Raw genomic sequence first — 12,763 nt, 5'->3', positions numbered from 1 at the left:
AATTCTCTTTGTAGTTGTTTGATAAAATTTGGATAATTGCAGTTCTTAGCGGCTTCCTATTGATGGACAGAAAAACTTGTTTTTTTTAAAAAAAAAATCATTTGGTAGCTAAATTTTTTCTTGACTTTGAAAAAAAAATTAATATATATAGACGTATTTCTTAAGTTTGCACTTTGCTTAACTTTTTTGTCTATTTTTATCTAGTCTCAATAATTACAGGTCAAATGTACAAATGAAGAAATCCAGTCTTTTCAGTTCATTGCCTATTGTTTTAACGGCATTGACACCAGTTTTTCTTAAAAAAAATAATTTAACTTTTGGTTTTTTTTTCTGTACTTGTCGTTCTTATTAGTCGTTTTTTTGTTGGTCTTGTCTCGTAGTCTTAATAATGGTAGATCTCATCAGCGCAATAATGTGGCCTTATTTATTATAACAAAAGATTTTAAGTTGGAAGCATTTTTTTATTCATATACCAATTGTTTCTGAACAATAATTGAATTTTTCAAAAGTTTTCTTTCTCTTCATCATTTGGGAGACAATGAAGCCAAGCATGTGGATGAGTGCGGTCGGAATATCATGTGCAAACGCACATTACGAAGCCTCCTTGTTTTCTTATTACTTACGGTCTGTTGTTATGGTATCTAATTTAATGATTTCATTTGAAGCAATTTAAGAATATTTTGCTCCGAATCAATTTAAATGGTACCACAGTGTATTAATATTTAACATATATAAAATTTGTCAAAGAGACCAAATTCAGATGTTATTTGAGATGTGGCTACGTCCAAAAACTACACCGGAAGTCACCACACACACACTCATTAATAACCAAAGAAACAAATCTCTAGTCAACGGTTTAGAATCAAATACTGCAGTAAAATCATTGCTACTGAAAAATTTTTCCATCCAGCTGCTTACATCAGCTCCTTAGGAAAATTTAATGATTCAATTTAGTTGTATTTTTGGAGAGTCAATTTCATTACCAGGATAGCAATATGGATAAGAAATTAACTTTTGTTTTGGCTGTGGTTCTCTGGTTGGTTTTATTTTCTTTTTCTAACAGGATATTGTATTTATAACCCTTTGGTTAAATAAGAGATAAATTTACAAGTACCATTTTTTAATATTGAAAATAAAACTTAAAGGTTCCGTGAGCTATCATATGTTTTAAGATCATTATTTTAATTTTATTCTAACTAATTTGTTTATTCATAGTTATAGCACGGTTTTGATCTGTTATTGCACTTTTAATTGATGATAGCTATTGCTGCTGCTCTTTTAGTGCATGATTTTAATATTGTAAATCGTTCAGCATGTTTCGTTATTGGCTTTTTATCACCACAGAGCACCGGCACCAAAATTGCAAAACTAGAGATTTTGAGGTCCGTAAATATTTTTTTACCTAAAAAGGTCTAATTGCGAATAACAAAACCATTATTTTTGAAGTAATACTCGAAAATTTCTTTTCGTATCTTGACGAGGTATGGAAAGTTTGTTTCGCTGAGAACCGTTTGCTTGTGTGTTAAGTTCATCCTTGGATCAGGTAGTGGGGGAGGAACCAGAAGTGGTGATAGTGTGGTGGCATAAACAGATCAGGATGGAGGCCAAACTGGTTCCAAAGTATGAGCCATTTGTGGTGGAGTACCTGGACACTAAATCCATAGAGTTCCTGGCAGTCCAGGAGGACGTCGAGTCCGAGGTCAGATTATATGCATACCCGATATGTTTTGATATATGTCTCTTCTGGAGTCAATTTTTGGTGCCGTCATAATTATATCATCAAATTTGTTGATAGTTGTGCTCTAGATGTATATTATTATTTGTTATTATATTCAAATGGTCGTCATCTAAATTATCGTTTTTACAGGGAAGGCAGATTTCCTTATCGTGCGAGATCGAATTGGAGTTGTTTGGAGTTGTTTCAGGTGAACAACCAAAAGTGTTTTGCTTTCCTAGTAGTAACTTTAAGACAGAAGCAGAAAACACCTGTAATAATTGAACAAACTTCTGTGCGCGGCCATAATAACATAATTGAGAATGCCCAAAAAGAGTAAAGCATTCATCTCGTCAACACGGGCGTTGATCAATTGTATTTCAAAATTGAAATTTTCGGAATTTTTTTTTTGCTCATGAGTGAGCGTCGATTACCAATTATCAGGTTGATATATCGCCTTGTTAGAATTTCCCAGTAATAGACATGCTTCAAGATCAAAGCAGGCCATTAGCAGACTATAATCAACCATGATTAGACAATATCCCGTCACATGTTAAGCAAAAAGTCGGACTTTGAATCCTCCGGTGTGAAAAGACTGCATCAGCCCTCTATGCCTGCTACAGTCTGACGATGAATGATTATCTCAGTCTTATTTAGTCTGCTGTGCATTAACAGTAGCCTGTTCTCAGCAGTCCTTTTTCTCTTATTCTCCGCATCTCAGACTGTTCGTTTTTGTGAGCATGAATGCTCATTTTTAGTGACTGTGGCCACTTTTTTGAAACTTTCACTTAGTACCACCATTAAAGTCAAGATTGGTCAGGCTGGGGTCAACTTGAAGCTATGATTAAGTGAGAGCTCATCCTCACACAGACAGCTTCACGCATCATTCTAGCATCTGGCCCCGTAGAGATCTGGCATTTTAAAAATTTTACGTTCGAAATTCATTTTCTTGATCCTAGAATGTATGTGTTTGCTTTCTCTAACTGTGGCTATTCATTTTAGTGCGGTCTGGTGAACCTGGGGGAACAGTATTCCACCAACTGTACTTTGGAATCGCTATCAGAGGGGAGTGTGTTTGCACAGTTCACTGTCAACATCTCCACCTCAACAGACAGAGTTGGTCTCAAGTACCTCAGCCCGTACCACGTCAAGTTCCAGCTGCAGGAACAAGTCGAATCATTCCGATTTGTATACCTGGAGAGCGGTAAGTTATCTCTGTTACGCATTTATCAATTGTAAACAAAAGACTGAAACCAATTTCAAAATCTTAAGACGATTTCAAAATTTGAACGCTTATAGCTGAGAGAACAGTTCTGAAGATGAACAGGAAAACCATTGGACTACGATTGCGGGGCGAGAGTTCTTCGAAATGTCGCTTGTTTCATTGATATGACATAATTTATACTAAAGTTTAATAGCAGACATCTTAAAGCATTCATAATCTGAATTTAGAGAAAGAAATATTGATCCTGTTTAACTTTAGCCAAGAGTCAAAAAAATTTCACTGGCCCAAAAGTTAGCGTTAAAGTTTTCTGAGCTGTTTTCTTGAGATGTCAAATATTGTCACCATGTGTGCTGATGAGCTGTAAATGTGAGGACTGAGTGAGTTTGAAATTGCAATGGCTCTGAGACCTACAACCTAAGGAATTTAATTTCTCGAATTTCACTTTTTACCTCATTTCAAAAAAGCATCGAAAAAAAGTAAAGATCAGCCCTTATGAGCTTTAGATAGCAAAACCATCGAACCTGCCCATGTTGCTGAAAACTTGCATCTAATTATAAATTCTCTTTTTTGAGCTAAACTAGAATTTTTAGATTTCGACACTCCAAACCAGTAAGTATCAAAATCATTATCATGTGTCAATTCCTCGTCGAATCACTCTCAACTTTCATTATTCTTCGAATACTATCGAAACTTGTATTTCTCTATATCTTTTTTGACACAACATTAATTTGTTCACAATACGTTTGTAAGACTTTGGATTGCAGAATTTGGTCTTCTATGATTAGTATTTATCATGAGTCGTAATTTTTTCGCAGAAAATTAATCAAACTTCTTTTGGGACGAATTTTGAGGCCAATTGGCGTACTACCATGTGGGATATCTTGCGAAAACTTAAAGGATTAATATTCTATTTTACTACGTCTTGGTTACTTTTACATTTAGAGACAGGCTTTATTTAAATGGAAAATACAAACCAAACAATATAGTTTAACAAGGAGGATCGGTAATGTGTGTTTGCACGTAATGCTCCTACCCCACTCAATCACGTTTTTGAATTACTTCTCCACTGAATGGAGAAGTGATAAAACATTATCAAAAAATCATTTGTTGTTCAAAATTACTTGTTTTATCACTTTAAAAAATCACTTAAGCTTTAGCTATTATACAAATGAAACAATAACTCAATAGAGAGTCAATGATAACTGCCGTTAGGATAGGATAGGAGCTTAAGAGACAAGAATTCAAACCAACAAAATCAAATAAAAACAACAAGCATTACTTAGGACCAAAACTCAAGGTCAATCCATTTTCATGGGAAAAAACATTGAAAAGTCAAAATAGCATCAGATAAACAGTGAATTAAATCCAATGACTTGCATTTCACCAAAACAGATATGGGACCTGCCTTTATTGAGAATAACTAACAAGTAGTCAGAAAACAAAAAGGGCAGAGTTAGAAATTACGCTTACACTTTTCGAAAACAATTACATTCAAAGTCAGGAAAGCAATAAGCTATTATCTGAAATCATTCAATGGCTTCATTTATATCTTCGAACAAAAGCATAGAGACCTGTCATTATTCACAATCTCATTAGACTACAAAAAAACAAATAGAGACAAAAACGAAAAAAAAATTAATTCAATTTTGCGAGGAAACGGTGTCGAAACCTATAAGATCACAATATTTTCACTAAAAAGACTGAATGTAATCAATTGTGCCGTACATAAACACCATTTTTGTAATGTCTGACTCTTCATTTATGTGCCAGTAATATGATAATTGGACAAGACAGCAAAAGAGAACCTCAAAATTTAAAAAATGTATTAAAAAATTAAAAAGAAAAATTTATGAAGACTCGTAGTATCAAAGCAAAAAAAATTTTATCCAAATGATAGAACAGCAATTAAAACTGTATCAAAATTCATTTGCGAATAAAAGCGTTCTCTTTTTTAATGAGACTACGCTATAAGCTTGCAGCAATAAGATTCAAAGTGGCAAATCTCAAGACCATTTTGTTTTCTGAAAACAAATTTTTTTAAATGTTTAAAAGACTACAACCGTAAACTTTCAACTAAGAAATGGCAAACAATTCAAAATTGAACTACTATGGAAGCCAATTGTAAATGTCATTGGTGAAACTAAGTCAAAAGACTATACATTAACACTGAATACAGACAAATTCAAAAATTCCCGAACCTTTTCTGAAAATGTTAGGTATTTTCATTGGACTTCCCTTACATGTAAATTTGACTGTTCAATCATTGGTGTTTGATTTAAACTCATTCCTGTCTGTTGTTAAGAAGACACAAAGAAAAAGCAAAAAAGGCAAATGTCCTTAGAAAAAAGGTACAGCACCCCATTACAATCTGCATATTTTTGAACATTAAAATTATATAAACAGATCAAAACAGGTCTTGCTTTTGCTAATTCTCCTTTAAAACCGAAATAGTAATTATCCTAACCGAAATAGCTATTTTGACCAAAAATTTGTTTTTTAAAAACGAATGTTGAATTTTGGATACCTATCGAGTTATATTACCAAAAAAAGCGCCATGTATCAACTGAAATCATTAGATAAATTCTTTAATAGCTGACAGATATTTTTTAAAAAAACTATAAAAGAAATTTGAATAAATAGACTCAGTCATCAGTGTACAAAAATATTACAAAACTCTGGCAAGTCTCATGAATTCATTAAAATTGAAAAACAATTTGTCGGAGCCATGAACTTTACTCAAAAAACACAACATTGTTTCATTGGTCCTTATTGGAGCATAGGGAAAACTACTTTTAAATGAAACTCGAAATGAGATAAAAAAATTTTCTGGTAAATCTGATGCAAGAAATGCAAAAATTTTTTTGAAAAAGACCGACCCGAAAAACAACCCGAATCATTTTTCATTGAAAAATTTAACCATGCCGTTCAAACTGGTATTGATATCGCTGGGCGGTTGTTAAAAACAATTGTTTTAAAAAGATTTTTAATATTTTTTTGGCAAACAGGAATCTTAATATACAAAAAAACTATGACTTTTTATACATATCGGTTTATAATAGCGAAAGAGAGCAAAAAAGTTATTTCCAGAAAAATTTATGAGGAGCCGGAGTTAAAAATAGTCAATATCTGAGCAAATAAAGATTGTATAAGCAGTTTTTTTGACTGAAACAATGTTCAAAATGAACAAAGTTTTCTAAATAGTTATGCTTGATGCTATTTTTTACGAAAAAAAAAGATATGCTAAACTTTCGAAAAACTTAGCCGACAATCTTGCAAAAAAAATGGTTCGAACAATTAGCTAACTCTCTTCTATCTTCAAACACAAAACCATTTAGACTATCGTTAACAATTTTGTTCTTATTTCAGTGAAAATTGATCAAAATTTAAGCAAAGAGTACAAAAAATGTGAACAAAACAACGGAAGTTAGGCTAACGTTCACAATAATACCACTCACAATCCTGTACGACGAATATACCGATCGGCGAAAATTGACTGAACAAAAACTGTTGAGTGTATAGTTCCTCTCTCACTAAGATGGGTTGAAACAAAAATTATGCCCTCAAGGTTTAATTTTCTCTATACCTGTTGCTTGCCATTGTTTTCTCATTACAGTGGAATAGTAAACTACAGCAGTGAACTTATTTGCAAAGCCGATCCATGTCTTCAGATTAGAGTTCTAAACGTGTGAGGAGAGCTGTGACAGTAAGCGAAACTAACCTAGATCTAATTCATAATTGGCAATATCCATCATTGTTATGTCCGCCACTATTTCACCAGAAGAAACGTTGCAAAATTTACTAAATGCAGTTTTATTAGATAAGTAGGTAATGCTAAATTATGTTAAAGAATACAATTATATGCAAATATGTTTACCATATTTTAATATTAGAATAAATCATTAGGCTAATACATTAATAATAACCAATTTCGTTAACTTAACGCCAATTTTTCAAATTACAACAAAGCTTAACTCCAAATTGTCGAAGCTTTAGCATCAAAATCAGAGATAAAAATAAATTTTCAATTAGTGATTAAATCCGTTCATAGTTTTCGCTATTATCGACGTTGTCAATATTGATGTTAAGGTGCAAAATTTGATAACGTGTTGTTACTGTTGTCTAAAAATGACAAAATTACGGAAGCGTACCACATGCAGAGTAATAATACTCTCACTAGTCGAAAACAGATTGATATTATGGTTACATGATAATTTACCCAAACTGTCACGTTCTGGCAATTGATTAAAAGGGCATTGGGTAAAATGTCAGGTTGGGTATAATGGCATTGAGTGAAATGGCATTGGGTAAGATAGCTGTCGAAACTCACAGAAAAAGTTGTCCCGTAACATCTGGCCGCAAAATGAAAATCCTGTTAGGGTCTGTCAGAAGAAGGATTTTTAAAGAAACTGGCTGCAAGATAGAAATCTCTCCCTCTCTCTCTCTCTCTCTCAAACTTTGCCAGAACTAGCTATCTTCCATAACAATTTTAGCTCTCAAAAATTAACATAAAAGGATTGTGTACACAATAAATAAAGTTCAGGTATTTTTACTTTAAAAAATAATTTAATTTACCTCCCCTGTTAAGGTAAGTTTGCCTTTCAATGACTCACCTTAACTTAAGCTAATTTTATGTTTTTTACCTCAATGAATAAAGTTAACGTATTTTTACTTTAAAAAATAACTTAATTTACCTCCCCTGTTAAGATAAGTTTGCCTTTCAATGACTCACCTTAACTTAAGCTAATTTTATGTTTTTTACCTCAATAAATAAAGTTAACGTATTTTTAATTTAAAAAATAACTTAATTTACCTCCCCTGTTAAGATAAGTTTGCCTTTCAATGACTCATCTTAACTTAAGCTAATTTTATGTTTTTTACCTCAATAAATAAAGTTAACGTATTTTTACTTTAAAAAATAACTTAATTTACCTCCCCTGTTAAGGTAAGTTTGCCTTTCAATGACTCACCTTAAGTTAAGCTAATTTTATGTTTTTTACCTCAATAAATAAAGTTAACGTATTTTTACTTTAAAAAATAACTTAATTTACCTCCCCTGTTAAGATAAGTTTGCCTTTCAATGACTCATCTTAACATAAGCTAATTTCATCTTTTTTACCGTAAACGTTAAGGCCTCACCGCCTTAACAAAAGCCTTAACCTTACTCTTAACTTTTCTTAAAATTACCTTAACTGTTTACTTTAACGGTAGCGGTAAATGTATCGCAACTTTGCCTTAACTTACCTTAAAAATTATCATCACAACGACGTAAGTTTACCGTAAATTTAGGGCGAGTTAGGTTAAAAGAGTCGTAAGTTAGGGTAAATAATTAAGATAAATTTACCACTACCGCTTCAGATAACAATTTAAGGCAAGTTAAAGTTAAGGCCTTTGTTAAGATAGTGAGTTCTTAACTTTTACGATAAGTTGAGGTAAAGTTGCGAAAAGATGACAAGAATTAATGTAAGTTACGGTTTGTTGAGGTTAAAGTACAGATAAGACAAACCTACCTTTCAGTTAAAGTAAAACAGTGCAGGTAAAATTTTCTTCAAAAAGGAGTTTGTCTGCCTCAACGGAGTTGGTCTAGTTCATCTACTTTTACAACTCGAAGAGGAGTATTGGAGGCGTGTCTGTTTATGTTCATGTCTGTGTTCATGTCTGTCTAACGTTAACAAAGTTAAGGGAAATTTTTAATAGAAAGTAAAGCTAAGGTAAAAGTTACCTTAACTTTATCCTAAAAACGGTGTACCTTATCTTCGTTAAGGAGAATTTCCCTTAACTGTATTTAGTGTGTATCGATATCAGTTTGAATGTGATAATCAAAACGAGTTTATACGCCGTTAACTGGTACCAATTTGAAGTCACTATTTGCTTTATGAAAGAAAGCGATAATATAGCTGTCGTTTTGAGGTTTCTAATATTTCTTTAATATTCGTCTTTTATAATACTGTTTAAGACTTCTTCATTCTGACTTATTGCTGAAGAAATTATTTAGAGAAAGTCAAGCAAATGATTAAGAAAGTTAATTCAGGAAGTCAGGAAGTATTAACAAATTGTTAGAAAAATTATGGAATGAAAAATTTTTATGCAATTATTCGATATTTTGGAGCCCTTCAGGACTTTAGGACAGTTTGTGCGTGCTTTTTTGCTGTAGGGGTTACTTGCAAAAAAAATTAAAGTTAAAAGTTTCTGAGAAAAATTATTTATCTTGTAAAAATAAGGCGAAAATGGATATCATGTAGATAACCATTTCTCTGCCAGGTTCTAGCATGATGACACGTGTTTTGTCTGCCATGTCTGATGAAAACGAAGTTTTGTCCAAGAGAGGAAATAGAGTCAACGTTTCTTTTAAAGGGACCGAAAATGGCAGCTGGCGCTGGCTATGATCGCAGTGGCCATGTTCATCGCAGCCCTCCTCTGTGGGCTGTTCTACGTACCTCTTAACCAGGTGATGGAGAAACGGATTGCCCAGAAGAAACAAATCAAGCCTAAGATCAACCGCAAACTCGCCATGCAGATGGAATTGGTCAAAGAGAGACGTTAGTTTCTAAGTGTCGTGTCGACTTGCTCAACTAAATTGTGGTATGAAAAAAAAAACGCCCGACCCGAATGGGCCATAATCAGATCAGACTCTGAACTTGACTTTAATGAACACCCAAGTTAAGCTTAGCCCAACATATTCAAGCTGGACCAACCATTCTTCATGCCTAACTTCAGCTCGTCTGAAAAACGAGCTAATCAAGATTAGTCAGAACGTTGGTCGAGAAAAGATGACCTTTTAATCAGCCTTTTCAACAAAATACACTAAATATTGTTTTTTGAATTCTTAAACTCTGGAACAACATCACTCACTCAGATACACTCACCCACGTACATTTTGGAAAAACATTCGTTACATTACCAGAAAGGACGAGTGCCATTTTTTGGGGGTGGGGGTGGGGGGGTTGTGTGCTTTTATCTTAAAAAAATAGAAAAAATGTGTAGCTATTTCTCTTAAGCAGCAAAATTTGGAGGAAATGAATTCCACATTGCAAAAATTATTACAAATTATAAGCAAGAGGGGGAAAAGCTACCAGAAAGAAGAGAGCCTCTGGTCAGATTAAACGGTCCCAAAAATTACCTTCGAATAAATGCGTCGGCCCAGAACAAAAATTTTTTGTGATCAATTCGACTCACTTGCGTCTCAGAATGGTAGCTAGACCCAATAAAATCAGAGCAAAAATTGAACGAATGGCCAGATTTCTTCAGGCATTATAATCTGACTTTTTGGTTAGTCATATTGCGTCCTAATTGCAATCATCTCCCCTGCGTCATGTGATATTCACCGGTTAAAGCTGGAAAACAATTAGATTTTAAAGCAATTCCAAACAGGTACACTTGCAACTCCTGTGTAACAAACTAATAGCACTCACGAGAAAAAAAAACACTCAAAATCGAAGCCAAATTGCAGCACTTAAAATGAAATTCAATCCCAAAACCAGAAATACGTTCAAACACCAAATTCTCACTCCACTTTAAAGGTATGTTAAAAAACCAGTACAAACCAAATATCAAAAAATCACTTTAATTACCAAGAAGCTTCAATATTCAAGACAAACTGAATAATAATACTAGTATACCAAAACTTCTATGACAAAATAAAACCTTCAAAACAAAAAACGCGAACAAACAATTCGCCTGCTTAGCGAAAATTTCATTCGCACATTCTTTGCTCTGTTTCAAAAGAAGGTATGAACAAAATAAACACTTTTTTCTCTGCTCATAAAATTTCTTCACCAAAACAGCTTTTTCAATTTTTAATAATACACTGAAAATCTGCCGGTTATTTTGCCCTATTACTTGTCCGGAAGAAATCCAAAAACGACTGGAATAGCGGAAGAAATCCAAAAACGACTCGAATAGCGGAAGAAATCCAAAAACGACTGGAATAGCGGAAGAAATCCAAAAACGACTGGAATAGCGGAAGAAATCCAAAAACGACTGGAATAGCGGAAGATCCAAAAACGAATCGAATAGCGGAAGAATTCCAAAAACGACTCGAATAGCGGAAGAAATCCAAAAACGACTCGAATAGCGGAAGAATTCCAAAAACGACTGGAATAGCGGAAGAAATCCTAAAACGACTCGAATAGCGGAAGAAATCCAAAAACGACTCGAATGGTAGAACGCATGGAAGAAGAGAATAGCAATCAATGAACAGAAGAACTAAAAAATCAATGCAGAACATAAAATTTCTCAAACTAAATTAAGCAAACTATCATAAGCTCAAATACAATCCGTATTCTTAACAAAAACTGAACAACTGAGAAAAATTGGACCAAGTTTCTCAATTTCGTTGTCATATTTTAATTAAAACTACTAACTTGTAACAAAAAAATGACATTCAATTTGTAAAGAAACAGTACTGTGAGCACTATTAAACCACAAAAGCTTTAGAACAAAAACAACCTGAATATTACTTTAGGCTACAAAAACCTTAAAGACAGCAAAAAACAACTAGAACCAATAAGCCGTAAAAAAACCGCACGTAATCAAAAATTTTGAACGTTTAGTGAACACTACTCGCTCCTCTTTAAAAGGTATCAACAAAATAAACCACTCGAATCAACTTCTTCACATTTTATTCACTCCCTGAAATTCCTGTTTTTTCGCTAGATTTTATCAAAAGAAAAAACCATAACTTCTCCCAGTCGTAAAAAAACACCCAAATACAATTCAAACGTTTTCCGCGGTTTCAATCCATCACTCTGGGGTTTTTAATAAACCGACTTTCTCTCAATAAATTATGAAGTTCAGCTGCTACGGAGTGGTATTTTCAAAACAAGAAATGCGACTTTCCTTTTCCGGAGAAAACTGGGTCACAATTGTTTGCCTTTTCAGAAAATGAAGCTACGCTATCATTATGCAAGAAATGAAGACTTCTTCTATTTCAGATAAAAACACCTAAATTTGGATAGCATTTTTCCTGCAACTTGCATCGCATTCGACATTCTCTTTTCGACTACAAAAAATAAACTATGACTAGAGTTAGTGAGAACAACAGCTGAGAATTTGTGAAAATTCTGGAAATAAACTTTCAATTTTGAAAACAATGAAAACCTATCCAACCAACTTTGGATGAAATGCTCTCAAGCGCCTGTAGAGGGTTTGGCTTTAGTAGCAGCTAGCATGTGTTAACGGGTGAAGTGCTCAAACTATATAAAAATGCTTATTGCGCCGCGATTATTTACACCTATACAACAATTCGATGGGGGTGGTGGTAGAGGCGGGGTACAAAATACTTCATTATTTTCTAGTTCTTAGCTAAATTTCACAGCGACGAACAGAATGCATTTCACAAATTGTGAACGTGAAAACTTATCTTGTTCAAAAATGATTTCAGGAAATGAGGACGCCCGATTGGATGCTGAAGATGAAGCCCAAGAAGCGGCAATTAGGAAGGCATTCCTGGTTGAAGAGTACAAGCGAAGAAAGGAATTGGAAGCAATGCGCGTAAACACTCTTCCTGAAGAGATTAAACGCATATGAGGACAACAAATCAATGCATACTTATTTCAGTTTAATGGTCATATTTATGTGCAAACAAAACAATTTAGTCGCCAGATAATTCCATAGCGCCGACTTAATTGTACTTAAAATTCAGCTCATGCCTCATATAAAATTTCATCTATATTGACTCAAATGAATCGTTTGTCAGTCGGATGAAAATTTTGTTGAAAAGGGGAGACAAAAATCAATTAAGCACAATTCAAATACATAAATAAATCAGGAAAGTAAAACTGTATATATAGTGAAGTTGCATAAATGTAGCTTGCTGCAGTTTAATC

The 12,763-nt window shown here is 33.6% G+C and overlaps 2 protein-coding genes across 4 annotated transcripts in view; one reads left to right on the top strand and one right to left on the bottom strand.

Moving 5' to 3' along the window:
• Positions 1 to 12,763, bottom strand: part of LOC142343235 (uncharacterized) — a 595,961-nt gene that overhangs the window by 463,542 nt on the left and 119,656 nt on the right. The gene's annotated exons all lie outside the window — the stretch shown is intronic.
• Positions 844 to 12,618, top strand: LOC142342434 (uncharacterized). Its single transcript, XM_075393756.1, has 6 exons — positions 844 to 1,036; positions 1,528 to 1,699; positions 2,717 to 2,918; positions 3,530 to 3,548; positions 9,291 to 9,475; positions 12,319 to 12,618. Exons 1-6 carry the CDS (start codon positions 996 to 998, stop codon positions 12,462 to 12,464), a joined length of 765 nt encoding a protein of 254 aa, XP_075249871.1. The 5' UTR covers positions 844 to 995; the 3' UTR covers positions 12,465 to 12,618.

This window comes from Convolutriloba macropyga, chromosome 7, assembly GCF_964194025.1.
Source record: "Convolutriloba macropyga chromosome 7, txConMacr16.3, whole genome shotgun sequence".
Classification (NCBI taxonomy): Eukaryota; Metazoa; Xenacoelomorpha; order Acoela; family Convolutidae; genus Convolutriloba; species Convolutriloba macropyga.
This window is presented reverse-complemented; position numbering and strand designations above follow the sequence as displayed.

Excerpts from the sequence above, each read along its gene's own strand:
- LOC142342434 (XM_075393756.1), top strand. The coding sequence starts at position 996 with ATGGATAAGAAATTAACTTTTGTTTTGGCTGTGGTTCTCTG. Across the intron at positions 1,037-1,527 it reads GTTTTGGCTGTGGTTCTCTG|TTCATCCTTGGATCAGGTAG; the intron begins GTTGGTTTTATT and ends TTGTGTGTTAAG. Across the intron at positions 1,700-2,716 it reads AGGAGGACGTCGAGTCCGAG|TGCGGTCTGGTGAACCTGGG; the intron begins GTCAGATTATAT and ends TATTCATTTTAG.